This window comes from Phyllostomus discolor, chromosome 15, assembly GCF_004126475.2.
Source record: "Phyllostomus discolor isolate MPI-MPIP mPhyDis1 chromosome 15, mPhyDis1.pri.v3, whole genome shotgun sequence".
NCBI lineage: Eukaryota > Metazoa > Chordata > Mammalia > Chiroptera > Phyllostomidae > Phyllostomus > Phyllostomus discolor.
The window spans coordinates 8,924,485-8,941,476 of record NC_040917.2 but is presented as its reverse complement, the minus strand read 5'-3'; the positions used below and the strand labels follow the sequence as shown (position 1 = coordinate 8,941,476).

General features: G+C 51.3%; 1 protein-coding gene across 6 annotated transcripts in view; it reads right to left on the bottom strand.

Moving 5' to 3' along the window:
* Positions 1-14,065: 14,065 nt before the first annotated feature.
* Positions 14,066-16,992, bottom strand: part of TTC13 (tetratricopeptide repeat domain 13) — a 64,046-nt gene continuing 61,119 nt past the window's right edge. For all 6 annotated transcript variants that reach the window (XM_036016193.1, XM_028531443.2, XM_036016190.1 and 3 more), the window contains 3 exons: positions 16,689-16,767; positions 16,463-16,542; positions 14,066-14,972 (listed from right to left, as the gene is read on the bottom strand). In XM_036016193.1, the coding sequence (XP_035872086.1) occupies positions 14,858-14,972; positions 16,463-16,542; positions 16,689-16,767 (274 nt within the window). In that variant the 3' untranslated portion in view covers positions 14,066-14,857. The remainder of the gene's footprint in view (positions 14,973-16,462; positions 16,543-16,688; positions 16,768-16,992) is intronic.

Below are 16,992 nucleotides of genomic sequence, written 5' to 3'. Positions count from 1 at the left end.
TCCCCTTCACCTGAAGTCCCCACCCCGAGATCCCCGAATAGGGAAACTCCTAGCTCAAAGGCACCCCCTCCATGAAGACTTCAAGGTCACGGGCGCCCGAAAGCAGGGAAGGGGCCACCAATGAGACAGTTTGTCCCCTTTAGAGTTTGGTCTCAGGTAGACTCTGATGTCCAGGGAAGAGCAAGGCCAGTATTTTTGACAGTACACATGTGTCAGGGACTGCATGCCGTGTGCCCCCAAATCGGTAGTTGAAGCCTGACTCCCACCGTGAAGATACTCTGGGAGGAGGGCCTTGGGGGCAGTGCCCCTGTGAGCAGACACGAGGCAGCTCGCCTCTCGATTTGCTCTTCACCACACAAGGGCCTGTCTACCTGCACAGCAGGAGGGGGACCCTCCCCACACCCCAGGTCCGCCCGCGCCTTGGTCTTGAACTTCCCGCTTCCCAGAACTGTGAGACACGAATGTTTGTTGTTTTAAGTCACCTAGCTGGTGGTACTATTGCTGTAGCAGCCCAAATGGACTAAGACAATGTAGAAATGGCTTCAAATTCATATAAAATCGTTGGAGAGAGAGAGAGAGAGAGAAAGGGAGAGAGAGAGAGAGAAAAAAGGGAAGAGAGAGAGAAGGAGGGGGAGGGAGGGAGAGAAAGGGAGAGAGAAGTATCTGGGAGGAGATGGTCTAAAAGTACTTGGCAATGATTTATCGATTGAAAAGTGAGTGAAGGGAATTCCTCCCTTTCCTCCTCTAAACAATCTGTTCTGGACTTCTAAACACTCCCAGATGTGGAATGCAAGTTTCCTTCCTCTGCCCTCACATGTGTTCAACGGGCTCCTGGCAGCCGCCGCGTCAGGCGGTGAGGACAAGTGAATGCCCCCCCCTGCCCCTGTGAGATAGATGGTCTTTCCAGCTCCCAGGGGAGTTGAGTGGCATCACTGGAGCCCTGTGCTTGGCAGGAGACGCACGCCTGTCCCGTCACCTGTCACCAGCCCAGCTCGGGGACTTGGGTAAAATTGCAGTTAGTTATAAAGACCGACTTTTGGGGGTCTTAATCTTTTCACTCTCTTGCCCCTGCTCGGATTCAGTCTATGGCCTTGAATTGTTTTTACCTGAACACCATCAAAATATGCCAAGAGGCTATAAAGAATGGAAAAAAAATTATGAAAAAATTGAAAACTGTTGTCTGTTAAGTTGCAGGGACTGTATTTTATGTTTTTAATTTCTGTGCAAATAATGTTTGTGTAACAGATACATGAGAATTGCCAAGCACTGTGAGTCATTCCCCTTCTCCCACCGAGAGAGATGTTCCTGAACAATGAAAATGTGAAATATGTGTGCTGGGGTCCGTGCACTTGACCCCTGTCTACCTCAAGCCACTCCCCGCCAATGGCCCCACACACCTCTGCAGGCCTCCTCCTCCTCCTTCCCCAGCCCTCCGGGGGGGCGTGCCCCTCTGTGTTACCACTCTAGGCCTGAACCGAACTGCCTCTGGCCCTCACCGGCCTCCGCCCTCCCAGCACGTCACCAAAGATTCCAATAGGTGTGCTCGTCCTCTGTGCCCGTCTGTCCATGCGGTTAGAAAGCCTGTCTTCCGTGGGTCCCCCTATCCAAACTTGACCCATCCCGGTAAGTTTGGTTTAGAGGCCACCCGCTGACCTTCACTGGGTCTCCTGTCCTCTAAACTGCAGTGGCTGTAGCGCCCAGGCCACCAGCACGGTGGAGACACCAGCACACACAGGTAGTGACTGTGGCGCAGGGACAACAGTTAAGGGGCCCCAGCAACAGCCGAGTGACTTCACAGAGGCCATAGGGCCACACCATGGCTACGTGCCCCCTACGGACAAACCCCCCCAGGGGCCTCCCCCCACCCTGTCCTCTCTCCCTGCTGGTCGATCACCCGCAGGCTGTCACCCCCCACAAAGCCCAGGTGACCTCCCTCTGGCCCCTGGAAGCATTAGTGGGCTAAAACCCCAGAAATACAGAGAACTCGGATCAAGCTGATTTGGAAACATCATAAAAGACAGACCAGAAGGGTCAAGAAAGCTACATGTCAGAAATATTCGTTACGTTCCTGCATCAATAACCAATAGGTGGATGGATGGACTCCACTATTGCACAACGTCGACACGACCCTAAACCAGAGTCAGAAAGAGCGAACGCCAGGCCTTCTGTGTGTCGTCGCTCGTGGATGGGAGGGTAGAGCTAGCTCACGGACTGGAAATAGTGATGTGTTAAAGTGTCTGTGCTGCCTAAAGCAATCTACAGGTTCAGCGCCATACTAAAATACCAAAGGCATTCTTCTCAGAATGAGAACTAACCCTAAAACTTACATGGAACCACAAAAGAGCCCTTTCACTTCACTCTATTATGAACACTTTTCTAATTTTGTTAAATACTCTGAACCATGATTTTAGCAGTGATACCGTATCCCGAAGTCAGGGAGTTCATAGTTTAGTCAACCAAGTCTCCGTGCTGGGACTTGTGCAAATGGCATAAATAAGGTTCTCAGGAAAACTCCCTTCCCTTGGAACCGTTCCCGCCTCTCCCCCAGCGGCTGGGCCTGGATTGGTGCAGGGGGCATCATCGCCCTGGCAACGGGCCACGCAGAGCCCTCTACCCAGGAATCTGAAACTGGGGCTGAGACGGGGGTCAGTCAACCTCAAGCAGCAGGGATTGAAAGAGAGACTCCTATTCTCTCCAAACATGACTGTGAGGGAGAGAACACAGAGGTACTGGCTTCTCCACGGCTGCCCCCTGGCCTGTGGTCCTGTCCCAAGCCCAGCTGCATGAAGCAGGGCCGGCCTGTGGCTTCGTAGGAAATCCCCCCTTTGCTTCAGTCAGCTTGTGTGGGCTTCTGCTTCTCGCCACCCAGAGGGCTCTACCTCATGACAAAGGACGGAAAGTTTTCAGGGATTTGCTACATATTTACCGAGCTTTCCTCCAGAAAAATCACATCTGCCTTGTAAGTTTCTTGAATTTTGGTACCAAGGCTCTTTATGGGGCAGAGCTCTTGCTAGGAAGCAGGTCCCCATTTAATATTAAGAGCTACCAAAGGGAACAAGGCAAGCGTACTCATTTGCAGGGTATTAATAGAGCCTCAGCCTGCATGTACCAGGTGCACGCTGTCCTCAGAGTTGATGTGTATAGCCCGGGACTCGGAGTACAAGTGGAATTTTCCTGTTAGCAGGCAGAGGCGAGGGTAATTTTCCCGACTAATTTAAAACAGAGCTGTTCCTGTAAATTGCAGTGATTCAAGTCCATTTGCAGAGGCGGACGACCCAGGGGTCCGTGGCTATCACCTAAGCTCGCTCGAGCACTGAGTGTTAAGCCCTCGTTTCCTGGCCCGGGCTCTCTCCAGATGAGGCAGGGTTCCTCGGAGCTTCTGAGTGAGCGGCACCCGCCCCCAGAGCAGGGCCCACAGGGGTTACCACCCCACTGGGCACCAGTCCTCGCACTCGAACCTGCCAGGACCTGCTCTTTTATCCACGTAGTGCCCGGCTTCTCGTGATTTCTCCCCAGCTGTCTGTTCACTCGCCGGGCACCCTGACGTTGCCCGAGGCAAAGTGCAGCCAGACCAGGGAAGAGCCCCGTGTGTTCGATGAGGGTCTGGCTGGACCACACAATGCAGGCGGCTTCTTCGCATTCCTTTTTCTTTGTTTAATCCTCACCGGAGGATACGTTTTTTTTTTTTTTTAATATTTTATTTATTTATTTTTAGAGAGGGAGGGGAGGGAGAGAGAGAGAGAGAGAGAGAGAGAGAGAGAGAGAGAAACATCACTGTATGGTTGCTGGGGGTCATGGCCTGCAACCCAGGCATGTACCCTGACTGGGAATCGAACCTGCGATGCTTGGTTTGCAGCCCACACTCAATCCACTGAGCTACGCCAGCCAGGGCAGGATATGTTTTTTTTTTTTTAATTGATTTTAGAGAGGAAGGGGGCAGGGGAGAGAGAGAAAGAGAGAGGGTGGAGGAGAGAGAGAGAGAGAAACATTGGTCAGCTGCCTCCCATACGTGCCCCGACCAGGGGTGGAACCCGAACCCTTTGGGTGCACAGAGGATGCTCTGACCACCTGAGCCGCCTGGCCAGGGCTCATCGCAGTCCTTTTCAAAGAAGTCCCCCTGCAGCTGTCGGCCCCTTGGGAGTCTGCAAAGTGACACCGCGCCAGGACCGCCCCATGTCCCAAACGTGGGATCTCTCTGCTGCCCAGGGTTAGCAAGTAGGTGGAAGCCTCTTCCCCGGGGCTTTAAAAGGGTTCACAGGAACAAACTTAAAGGACACAAGGTCATAAACTAAGGGGAGGGTGGTAATGGGAGGGAAGTGGGGAGGGGTGGGGGGGCTGGATTGGGAGCAAAAAGGAGAAAACTGTATTTGAACAATGATTAAAATAAAATTTTAAAAAAATTAGTAATAAAACAAAACAAAACAAAAAAATAGCTTATGTATGATGCTCCCACTCCAAATTAATGACAGGAAACTGAGACTAGACGTTTCCGTCAGGGCAGAGCCTTACACATCTGTCTGCACAGGAGAGAAGAGGTCCCCCGTGCTCTGCGGGGCGTCCCGTGGAGCCCTGCCACTGAGCCCGTTTCGGAGACGCTGTCAGGTTCCCCTGCCTGGCACCTGGCACCCTGTCTCGGGCCCTCTCTCCCTGGCGGTCACTGCGGATTTCCGACCAAGTCCCCCAGGGACAGCTGTCAGAGGTGGCGAAGACACAGCCTCTGGACCGGAAGCCAAGGCTCCAATCCCGGCTCCAGCGCTGCTGGGTGTGCGACCTTAGCTCAGTTTCTTGTTTTCTGCGCCTCCGTTCTCCCAGAGGTGCTATTGTATCTCCCACCCTGCGCCTCTGTCTCCCGTGAGCACTAAATGAGACGACTCAGGAGTGCTTAGCGCAGCGCCGGCCCAGGGAAACGTCCCACCGCGCCAAACTGTCCTCACGGTTTCCCCGTCTGTCTCCTGCACGCGGCTATGGGTGGGCAGAGCCCAAGTCACCTCAGTCTTGGTCCCCAGCACTCAGCTCTGTGCTGGGCACCTACAGCGGGCGCTCTGTTCACGTTTGATGGTGCGTGGAGGGGGCGAGTGAGTGAGCTACAGACAGACAGGCTTCTGGAAGCAGAGTTCCGCATCCCACCTTGGCCCCGAGGTTGCAAGGCCACTGGCAACACTGAGGAAGGAGGACGGAGCAAAGGCTCATAGCCCCAGCTCTCCGTCATCTCTGTTAGGTAGACATGTCCCTTGTCGACTGTGTGATAGTCCGAGAGCCACCTTTTTGCCACAGTCACCAACATTTTCTCCTAGCTAAAAACTTTCTACATTCATGATCGAGAAAGTGGACCAGGTAGTGAGGCTCTAAGGTTGAAGCTATCTCATTGAAAGCATGGCTCCACAGGACCTGTGTTCTAACGGTGTAAACTGCTGCAGATACAGCCATCAGCAAAAACAACTAGTGGAGAAACATGTATGTGTAGTAAAAATATAAAGAGATGCATGGGCTACGTGACCTCAAGACTCTGGGTCAAGGTTACCTCCCGGGGATGACTAGGGATACTGATGCGAGTACGTGGAGGGCACCCACTGCCTGGGCGATATTTTCTGAAGCCGGGTGGGGGTCACCACAGGGTTTGTGTATCATTTTTATACTCACTGTGTTTCAACTATTGAGTAAATCCAAAGCGATGGCCGGAGATCACAAAGGCAGTTCAGAAAAGAAACACAAATGGCCAATGAGCACAGGACAAGATGTTACAGTTGGGGGTGGGGAGAGAGAGCCGGAGACGGAGATAGACAAGGAGATAGGGAGCGGGGGAGAGGGAGGGACCGAGCAGGAAGAAACCCTAGACCCGGCAGATAAGGGCTCCGCCAGCACCAGCACGAGGAGGCAGCTCCTCGGGGCCAGCTGGCCCCCTTCTCGCTCCTCTGCAGGGACGAGCAGGCGGGCGGTGAGTCAGAGCCCCACACGTCGCCTCTCACGCTGACACTAAAGACAGAGTAGGGGATTAAAAAGGCTTTCCTCGGAGTGCTTCCGAGCTCCACTTGTCTTCTCTGAGGGAGGAAGGGAAAAAAGCAAAGTTTCGGCTGTGAAATTATTTCAAGCCCTTATGACCAACACAGTCTGTCTGGTCTGGGGGAAGTCAGACCTTACTATGTTATTCTAGCAGCCGATTTTCTGGGGTTGCTTCCCCCACATCTGCTACATGGGCTTTAAAACGCAGAGGCCATTTGAGAAGGTGTTTTGTCCGTGTAGAAGTCTCTGAGCTTAGACCAGATGCACATAGAAAAGAGAAACTATTTTAAGTTGGCTCTCATTTTTTTCCCTGAATTCCCTGAATTTGAGAAGTCAAACTGGCTAATTAGGGATGATTTAAGAATTTGTAGTTGGCTCACTACACAACAAATACAAATGTTAAAGCTGGAGAAACACGGGATTTGCGTAGGCTCACGCTTCCGTTTTCCAGGTAAGTTGAGGCCAGAGAGGTTAAGTGACCTCCTCAGTGGGAGATGGCAGGGCTGGTCTGGGGGGAACCTGGGTCTCCTGGCCGGACTCCTAACAGCCTTCCGTGGGCCTTCCTCAGAGGATTCCCATCTGCAGAATCTCGCGGGTTCCTCTGCCAGGGACTTGAGGACGCTGTGGCATCCCCATGTGTGGCACAGCCACATCCTGCTTCCTTCTCCTGGCTGCGTGCACCTGACACCCCTACTCTGAGATGGACCCAAGGGTGAGGTGGCCAACGCCAGCGCTGGAAAGGCACCCTGGGTGTGGTTCACCCTCCTCAGCAGTCGTCTCTGCAATAATGACCTTCTGAGCATCGGATTACGTAGCTCATAAAAGTAAGAGGTTTGTTCCAATATGCCAACATCGACAACTTTGAGGTTCCTGTCACCTGGTCCAACATGGATTTTTTAAAAATATTTTATTTATTTATTTATTTTTTAATTTTTTTAGAGAGGGAAGGGAGGGAGAGAGAGAGAGAGAGAGAGAGAGAGAGAGAGAGAGAGAGAGAAACATCAATGTGCGGTTGCTGGGGGTCATGGCCTGCAACCCAGGCATGTACCCTGACTGGGAATCGAACCTGCGACACTTTGGTTCGCAGCCTGCGCTCAATCCAGAGCTATGCCAGCCAGGCCAACGTGGATTTTCATCCACCACTGGGTCTGCCTCAGGCAGAGCTCCTCTCCCCTCTTCTGTTCCCCATCTGCTGTTCCTGCCAGGTTTCTCAGGCTGTATTACAGTGACCTGACTCGTACGCTCTCTCCCCACAGGCCTGTGAGCAGCTGTGGGCAACTGTGAGCAACTCCAGGGCGGGATTTCTCAGCCCACCCCACCTCCAGCGTGTAGAACGCTGCTCGGCCTCCAGTAGTTGCTGCAACCGAATGATGGCCGGCTGGGTCTCGGAGGACAGCACCGTGCTGGCCAAACAGGCACGCCGATGAATTTCACACTCCCCAAACAAAGGACCCCTTGTAGTCAGGGACACTGTGTGAACTGTCATCCAGCGGAGCACCCTGGAATGAAAAGGGGCCCTGTTAGCAACTACAATGGGACAATGGGTGTCCATCGAGGCGGTTCTGAGCAAACTGCAGTGTGTGGCCATGCTTCCTGTAACCTAGTTTGCCTCTGGAAATTATGCTCAAGAAGAAAAAAAAGATTCTTTTAGTAAATGCGTGAACCAAAACCACTAAGAGAGGTCTGCTGAACAAAACAAGCACGTTCTTATCAAATGTATTGGACAGGTTAGGGATCATCAGCCCAGACTGCCCACCCCCTTTTTGTTGTTGCTACAGATTATCATGTGACTCTACCCTAGGGCTATGATTGGTGGGCCTAAGTGGTCACCTGACCAAAGGTGGCCCAATCAGAGTTCTTTCCTGGAGATTCTGGGGCTGGAAGTGAGAGCAGTGGTCTGTCTTTGGGTGCTGGAGGCAGACTTAGGGTAAGTGGTAGTCCTGCACCCACCAGTGGGCACGCGGTGCTCAGACAGCGAGAGCGGCAGAAGGGAGAGACAGAGGCCGGCCCCGCCAGCCCGTCCCTGACAATCCAAGGGCCCCGAGCAAAAGCACAGATAGAAGTCGACACACCATACGTTTGAGCCCTGGGAAGTTATAAATGCATCGTCAAACACGATATGTTCTGTTCTCCCTCCTGTCTTAACACATTTCACAACAATAAAAGGGGCTAAATACGTGTGAGGCCACAGGTTGGTTTTATGTTTTGCAAAGCTGGCAAAAAGGAATGACAACTGGACTTAATCATTCTCACACACATCTGGGTGTTCTCATGGGCTTTGAAGTCAGCCTGAGTAATAAGGAAATACATGACTCACAAGTCATTAATTCCATAAAATTATCCTTCTTGACTTCATGCAGCAAAATCACTAATGTTGTTATAGTTGGGGTTTTCATGTAATGTGTGTGCTTTACTAATGATCCAAAGGATTAAAAGGTAAGATAGAATTATAGTCAACATATCCATAATTTGAATATATTTTCACAAGATATAAAGTAAATGTAAAAATGTTTTAAACTTAAATTATTTGTTTCTGAAAACTTCTTTATTCTAAGTGACATCAAATAAAATCAAAGACAATATACAAATTATAATTTATAGATATCAAACTTAAAACTTCTTTAAATAAAGCTGAATTTTTTTATTTCATTTTAGAATATAATTTCAAGTTTTACATATAAAAGTTTGCAATTCTAGCATTCAATGTCCACCCAGTTGCCAGTGTAAAGAACTGTATGTTGTTACAATTTCTCAGGTAACTGCTCAAAGAATAGGAAAAAAGTATATAGTTTCCAAAATCCTGGTGGGGAAAAAAATAATTACAAAAATCACTATCTCAAAAGAACAGAGAGGGGAAAAAAAGAGAATAAAAACTGGAATAAACAGGAAAATCAAGAGTATAAAAATAAGGTGTTATAGCTAGGTATTGTCAATGGAATAGACAGACACTAAGGCAAAAACCATTAAGAGATACAGGGATAGTTTATACTGAAAAATGTTCAATTTACTAGTAAGATAACTCCAATTTTATATGTACGTTGCCTCAAAGTCTACAAAGCAAAATTTGACAGAAATACAAGTAAAACACAGACTTACTTGTCTGAACAGTGGCCGCGTGCAGCTGTCACCCACACCCACCGGTCAGGAGGACCTTTGGAGCCCGGACACAATGGGAAGGACCCCAGTGTCCTGGGGAGAGACACCTCACTCTGTGAGAGCCGCTGCACTCTTAACTGAGTGATGGGGGGGAATCAGACAAGACGGCTTTCCTCTTTTATCTGGGGCGTGGTGATTGCTCAGAACCTTTTAGAAATGTGTGGGAATAATCTCAGTACCTTCTGGCCACATCATGTGACCAGCACAGGCCTGATGGGGAGCGGGGGCTGCAGCCGTGCTACCTACCACACACATGTTAGCCACGTAAGGGCATCAGCCACCCTGACTGGGGGCGGGGAGAGGCCAGGAAGAGACACACAGAGGAATCAGATGGGCAAACGGCATGGGGACGGATGGGTGCAGATGGTTTGCAAAAGCCACAATTGGACTAGTAAGTAAAGGAACGTAAGATGCAGGTGTTTATAGACAATACACTTTTCAAATCACAAACAAATATAATGTCAACTGTTAGTATAAAAGAATTTTTGAAAAAAATTGTTTGGACCAATTTTTGGAAAAAACTGCTCTACATAAAACTTGATAAATATTGACATAGGCACACATATGTATATTTATAGGAGCTTCTGGGTGCTGGATGCGAGTTATAACCGTGTGTTGGGTTTGTGGCAATTCACCCACAACATGCACACCGGTGTGTGCATTTTCGTGCGTACAATGCGCCTGCACAGCCTGCAGGGGCCAGACCGCCTCTGGGCTGTGGTTTCCTCGAGTGAGCGCTTCATTCCAAGAAGCAGTAGGCAGAGGCAGATGCACAAAGAGGAAGGGGGAGCGCAAGGAAGGGGCTATTCAGCTGAGAAGAGGCAGGCCTGTAGGGGGCGCTGCTAGGATTTTTTGTGCAAGAGGATTGACTGTGCTGTTTACTGAGGCCCACCACAGCGATCAGCCCCGCCCATGTGACCTCGGGCAGCCACTCATCTCTTTTTGTCCCGGTTCCCCCAGGACAAATTGCAGGAGCTCGCCTATGTGGCCTGAGAATGCTGTAAGTTCTCAAGTGCTGTAAGCACTGAAAGGCATGTATAGAAAACATGTTTAAGAACGCATTTCAACCTGGCTGGCATAGCTCAGTGGATTGAGCACGGGCTGTGAGCCAAAGTGTTGCAGGTTCGATTCCCAGTCAGGGCACATGCCTGGGTTGCAGGCCACAGCCCCCAGCAATTGCACATTGATGTTTCTCTCTCTCTCTCTTTCTCCCTCCCTTCCCTCTCTAAAAATAAATAAATAAAATCTAAAAAAAAAGAGAACACATTTCAAATGCGTCAACTGGTTCCCCCACTCATGTTATCCTTTCACGTTGCAGGTATGCGTCACTCCACACCTTTGAAACGGGATGGATAGTTAATGCGTACATACAGGGCCCAGCAGGAGTAAGGCCTACCTGAGTGTGGTCGGTAGGGCAATGATATGGGTGTGATAATTTATAGTTTTAATTTGAACATTTCCATCTAAAATGTCCTGTGGTGTGCTTCAGTGTGATACTGTTATGTTACGGAATTATATGCTTATGATTTTGTAATAAAGATTTTGCAATAAAAAGGGGGCGTGATTGGTGACGGACCCTGTATTTACATGAAGCAGAAGGTGCTACATTCACCTCAAAAGTTACTTCTGCACCGAAGCAGTAATTTAGGAGTTGGTTCGCATGTCCAGATTGTTCCAGACCCATTAGGCCTACTAAATGAGTGATTCGGAATCTACATTTGGACAGAGATGTATTATTTTAAATTCGGAGCCTAAGAAGCGACAGTTCTTGGTCTCAGCTGAGGTCACCGTAAGCCTTGACAAATGCGTTCACTCTTACAAGGCCTCCAGAGTTGCGCTGAAGAGCAAGCCATTTTTTCTGGCCCCTGACGAATGGTGACCGGGAGACCCTCTAATGCCAGGGTGGCATTTCCACTGGCAGGTGGCCGGGTCCATGTGATAACACACTGTCTGCCAGACTGACCTAGCAAGTGGAGGACGCTGGGGTTAAGGTCCAGGTGCCGGAGCCACCCCCACGGCCCACCACCCCCCTGCCCACTGCGTGCTGACATCTGTGTGGCGAGCTCATGCACAGCATTCAAGGCTGTGACAGGCAAGCCACTCCCCACCCATCAGAGCCACCAAAGTGGGAAGTACCTTAGGGCCCACCTACCAGGGCTCCCGAGAGGACTGAATGAGGTAATACTGTACAGCACTTAGAAAAATGCCAACAGGTGTTCAGAACACGTTTGCTCCGAAAGGGCAGCGCTCCCCGGGAAAGACGGCGGCAGGCCTGACAGAGAGGGCCCCAGCCCAGCGTGGCCCGGAGCAGAGAGGAGCAGGAGTGCCCAGTGGACAGCCACGGACCCTGGAGTATTGAGGGCCGGGTGGACGGGAAAGGGCCAACGGCATGGGTAGTGTGCATGCTCTGTTGAACAGCGCCCCCACCAGGAGAGAGAGGAGCCTGGCAGCTACTGGTACATGTAGCAGGGACAGCAACCTGGGCACTGCAGGGGGTGGCAACCAGCACCCAGGGCTGCAGGCGGCTGAGAGACCAGGCTCAGGGTGTCGGGCCGTCCCCTAAAGGCAAAGGGGGCCTGTGTGACCAGGAAGTGAAAGCTGTTCAAAACCAGAAATGCCTGGATCACGGTGACCTGGCACAGGTGAAGTACTTGCTTATCAGTAGAAATCAGAGCTTGTGACTAAGTCGTATTCAATCATAGCGGTATTATTAGTTTCAGATACACGTGCCTACCCCACTTGCATGGGCCATCATAACTCATAACCCAGACGTCTTCCCTGGGCCGCCCTCTGGAACCTGGACTCCCACCTAAAACCCCAGGACCTCCACTCTGACTTCTGTCTGACACGGAGGTGCGTAGGGGCTGTCTGTGTGCAGCTCCGCTCCACAGAACGTCCTGCCCGGTGCGAAGGCTCTGTATCTGCCGTCAGCAGGGAGGTGGCTGGGCACAGGTGGGCACCTGGAACACGGCAAGCAGCCCGAGGAACAAGCATTTGCATTTGTTTAATTAAGTTAAACTTGAAACCCTTGGGATGAGGGTTGCCAGCGATGGTGGGTAGACATGAACCCCCCGGGGCATTGTAGAGGCAGCCCGGGCAGGGCCAGATCTCATGAGGGGCTGAGTGGTGGCGATCTGGAGAGTAGGGGAGTGCAGACTCGGACCCCACCCGGGTTGCTGGCCGGAGCTGCTGGGCGGAGGATGCCATGCGTGAGACGGAGAACAGCGGGGGGATGCACGGACCCTGGGCTAAGGAAATAGCAGCTCTGCTACAGACACCTTAGGGTGCGTCCACGCATACGGCCCCCTTTCCTGGTCCTCACACCCCGGGTTTCTCTGGGTGAGTCCGCTGATCTCTGTTCCGGTCCGTACGAATCTTGCTTCCAAATATTGGAAGGTAAGTATTAGAGTTGGAGGTTGGTTTCCTGCCCCTCACACACTTTCTACATAAAAAGTTCCTAGTTTACTAGCACATTTTATTCCAGAGGATCTTTCTTCAGTTGTCTGAAAGTTTGAGTGTCTGGATTCATAGGAGCAATCTTACAAATCAGGATAAACTTTGCTACTCCAACAAGCCCGTAACGTGAAGTTCGTGACACTAACAAGCAGCAGAATGTGATTCGGGGTCCTTTCCATGGAAAAACCCCAAAACCTACTCAGGGGCCCTCTAGGCTGTGCTGTCCATGCAATAGCCACTAACCCCACGTGGCCATCCACAGGTAAATGACCTCACACCCAATCCAAAACTTGGCTCCTCAGTCCCACCAGCCCCGTTTGGAGTGGTCAGGAGCCCCCTGTGGCAGGTGGTGGCTACCACACTGGAAAGGCGGATGTAAGACAGTCCCGCCACCCCAGAAAGTTCTAGTAGACGGCGCCCAGTTGACTGCACAGTTCCCGGGGGAAGCTGACGGTGAGAAAGGAGGAGCGTGTGGCCAGGGCGTGTAGGTGAGAGGGAGGTGGGGGGGGGGGGGGGGGGAGGGGGCTGGAGAAGCAGAGGCCGCGTCCGGTGCGCAGTGAGAGGCTGCGGGGGTTCGAGCACAGCAGCAGCCTCCAGACGAGTTAGAGACGGTGGTGGCCATGGTCCCAGGGAGGCAACGGTGGACTTGGGGTGGGGGAATCGGGGGAGCTGAGGAAAGGGAAGTGACAGGGGTGGTGCTTCGCAGGAGGGAAGAGAAGAGCCAGCTAATGGCGCCCACCCCGTCCTGCTCCACCGTCCTGCTGAGCACATGGGAGGCAGCCCCCCACCCCCGGTTTCAGGGTCTCCAGATGGACGAACCAGCTGGGTCAGGACTCGAGAGCCCAAAGAAACGCAATAGACACTCGGAGGCCCGCGTAGCACAGTGCCACGTTTTCTAAGTCTCGAGAAGATCCTGAGGATGGAATCTTTGGTCTCCCCAAACTACAGGGGCCAGGGCAGGCCCTGGGGTCAGAGAGGACCAGCTGGAACCCTGGCGCCTGGCTTCAACAGCTGGGTGACCCTGGAGGGTCACTAACTTCCCAGAGCCTCGTCTCCCTCGCCTGCGGCCCTCGTCTCGGGAGAACACGGACTGCGGGGGAAAATCTGTCTGTGAAATGAGGCGCGCCCGACCATGTAATCACTCTCCCCCCCGCCTCCACGGGCTGCCAGCAGACAGCAGGGCACGAACCACATCTCGGCGGCTGTCAGGAAGCCCACACCAGTGCCCAGAGCAGCGTCTGCCCAAAGGGCGAGTCCTCCCCCCTCCCCACACACCATCAAACGCGTGAGCTGCGCAGATAACCCCCTAACGCCCAGCGGTGCTAACTCCCGGAGCTAACCAACACCTCGCAGTGTGGTCCTGCAACGCTGTGCAAGAATCCGCCCCACAAACTGAGTATCAGGGAGCAGTGAATAGTTCGACTCTTAAAAAAAAAATCAAAGAAAAACGAAACCGATTTGAAAATGGCAATAGTTTAATGATATCCCATTTGACTCATGGTCATTTACCCTGTCTCAAAGGAACGGTCAGTCGTTTTCTGAATGTTCTCATACCTGAAAGTGAAACTAGTTCACAGAATGAAAACATACATAATCCAGTGTCAAAATCCGGTGATTTAGAGAAATCACCCCTGTTTATTTTTTCCAACGGAAAGAAAAAAAAACATGGTTCAGTAATTCAGTGTCTGGGTCACGGGCAAACACCGTCGGCACCACTGGCTGCGGCGCTCCGGGCGGTGAGCTCCGTGGCCTGCGTGGACGGCCCATGGGCCTCCCACGGGTCGAAGACAGCGGAGAACCCGCACACCAAGGTCGTGCGGGTTGGAAACGAGACGCCCAGCACCATGTGCGTGAAACAAAAATCTTGGGGAAAAAATGTAGATCTTGAAAGGAGTGGAAATACTGCTGTTGTTGGTTTTTTCCCTTTTAATGAGTGATGTTTGGTGTCTGAAGTCCACTGTTTTGCTATAAGGAAGGAGCTGCACGACTTTGTACGGAAAGCGACAGGCCATGGGCTAACGAACACGCCTTTGCTCCCAGACATTACAGCCTTCCCCCGAAAACCCTCTTCCTTGATCTTTGTGGTGGTTCAGAAAGGAAAGACAATGATTTCAAGTATTCAATTCCTATCAAAAGTTGGTATCAAAAGTAATAAAGGACCTAATTTCTCTGTAATTCCACATTTTAAAAATAACTTAAGAAGCAAGAGGTCTGGCCCTCCCCTTGTATAAATACTGCGGCGTGACTAGAGTTTCTTAAGACAGCGTGGCGAGGAGTCGGCGTTCAGCACCTCGATCACGGACCGTAGCGTCGGGAACGTCTCTGAGACGGCCGGGAGGGTCTTGTAAGAAGGTGAGATGCTGAAAGAGGAAAATACAAAGACGGCGTGAGAACAGTAACGAGGCTTTACAAAAAAGGCAAAGCTTATGCTATGTTTATTCCTATTATGATATTCCCTTTCCAACACCCCGTAAATAATGCCAGATAATTGTTATGAAAAGGAGGAGGAGCTGTGAACGGAACAGACCCTTCTGAGCAGTGGACTGGGGCATCGGAAGGCTCGTGCATGAGCCGCTCGGAGCTTCAACCGGAGTCTCTGGGGAAACAGGAGGCTCTGATTCCACGAGACTGTTATGTTCACATATCGTGGTGGTGTGCACGCTGCACCAGAATCAGGGGACACAGGTTTTGGGGCACTTTGCATCCCTTACTAGCTGTAGTCATTTCTCTGCGGTCGCTCCCTCCCCGACTTGGAGCCACAGGGACGGCGCTAACTCGCGGAGCTGCTGTGGGCTTGGGCTGCGATGACACAAAGGGTGCGGGAAAGCGGTAACTGCACAAGGTCAGTTGCTAGTGTTACTCTTTCCTTTAAAAACGGTTGGAAGATTAACACTGTAACGTTGTGTAAGAAACAGGAGGGAGAGCTCAGACCATAGGGTCATTCTACTAAACCACGTGTAGAATAGAAAACCTGAAACAAGAATGTGCTGGGAAAAGGCCTAACTATTAGGAATTTTTATTACAATGCTAATGGAACGCTACAGATCGAAGAGGAGTGTGCTACAGACATGAACTTCTCCGTTTTAAACAGAGCACACACTGCCCAGCAATTCTCACAGTGGCTGCTGCGTCAGTCAGACCGATGGGGAAGGTGGTTACAAAGGAGAAACCACGGGGAAGGAGCAGGGCCCAATAAGACCAAGCAGTGAGACGTGCTTCTCCTTTGTTAGCCACTGAAGCGTCTGTGCGCTCCTTCCCGTCCACGTGGACCCTCCTCCCAGGTGCTCCCAGACACCTGAGCCAGGGAGGCCAGTGTCGCCGCATGGCTGGCCTGGCCACACCAGGGTGATTTCTGATTCGGGTTCCCTGACTCACACGTGCCCATTGCCTGAATCAGAACAAAGCACCACCTTCTCTGAATCGAGAGAGCAGTGAAGGTGCAGCTGGAAAGGCAGAGCACAGCCCCCGGGAGTGGGGAGCCTGGGAGGGCTCAGCCCGGTTTTCAGATCCAATCGTCGGAGCTGACCCCCCGCCTTCGGGATGCACGGTGAGCCAGCCAGGAGAGACGTGTGTCTGATCACATCTCTAAGACACCTGTGACTTTCTGTCATCAACTAAAGAGTGTCTTTATTTTTTATTCATTATTCATTATCCATTTCCATCCACGTACTCACCCTTTAGGGGATCATACACAACAGCCAAACCTTTTCACCTTTAAATTCACTGTACTCTAGGAACTCATGGAAAAGAGCACTACCCCGGTTTCTGCAGCAGCCCCCAAAGTAACAGGCGGTCCCTTTCCTCCCTCTCCGTTGCAACACCCTTTTGTTGACCCTCATCAAGTGCTGACCTTTTCAAGTTCATCCAGCTTTTGGCTATTTTGCTGAAGGCCTCTGAACCAGGGGCTGTCATAGCTTCAAAGTCAACTAGCTGAAAAAGAGAGACATTGAGGACTGTGAGCAAATGGGGAGGAGAAAGGCTCCCCCTGGCATCCGTTCAACCCTCGGACCTTTGCAGGAAACCTGCACACTGGGGTGTAAACACAGCCAGGCATACCCCACCCAGGGCCAACCTACCTTCCCTTTGGGGATTTTCCCTGCCACTTCTTTTCCGCTTGCCATCAGTGCTCCCACGATCACTGAGTAAGCGATCACACTGTCAACAGAGAAGCATCACCCATCAGTCCGACCACAAACAGCTGCCGAGCGCGCCAGGGACTTTCCCCTCATAACAGAGGAAATTTTCTTTTACGAGTCTTTGGACATTAGACATAAGAACTACTTTCATTTGGTTTAAAAAGTATTTACTAATTTACTACTAAATATATATATATAAGTATACACCTATAAATAAGTATACTTATAAGTAAATATATATATA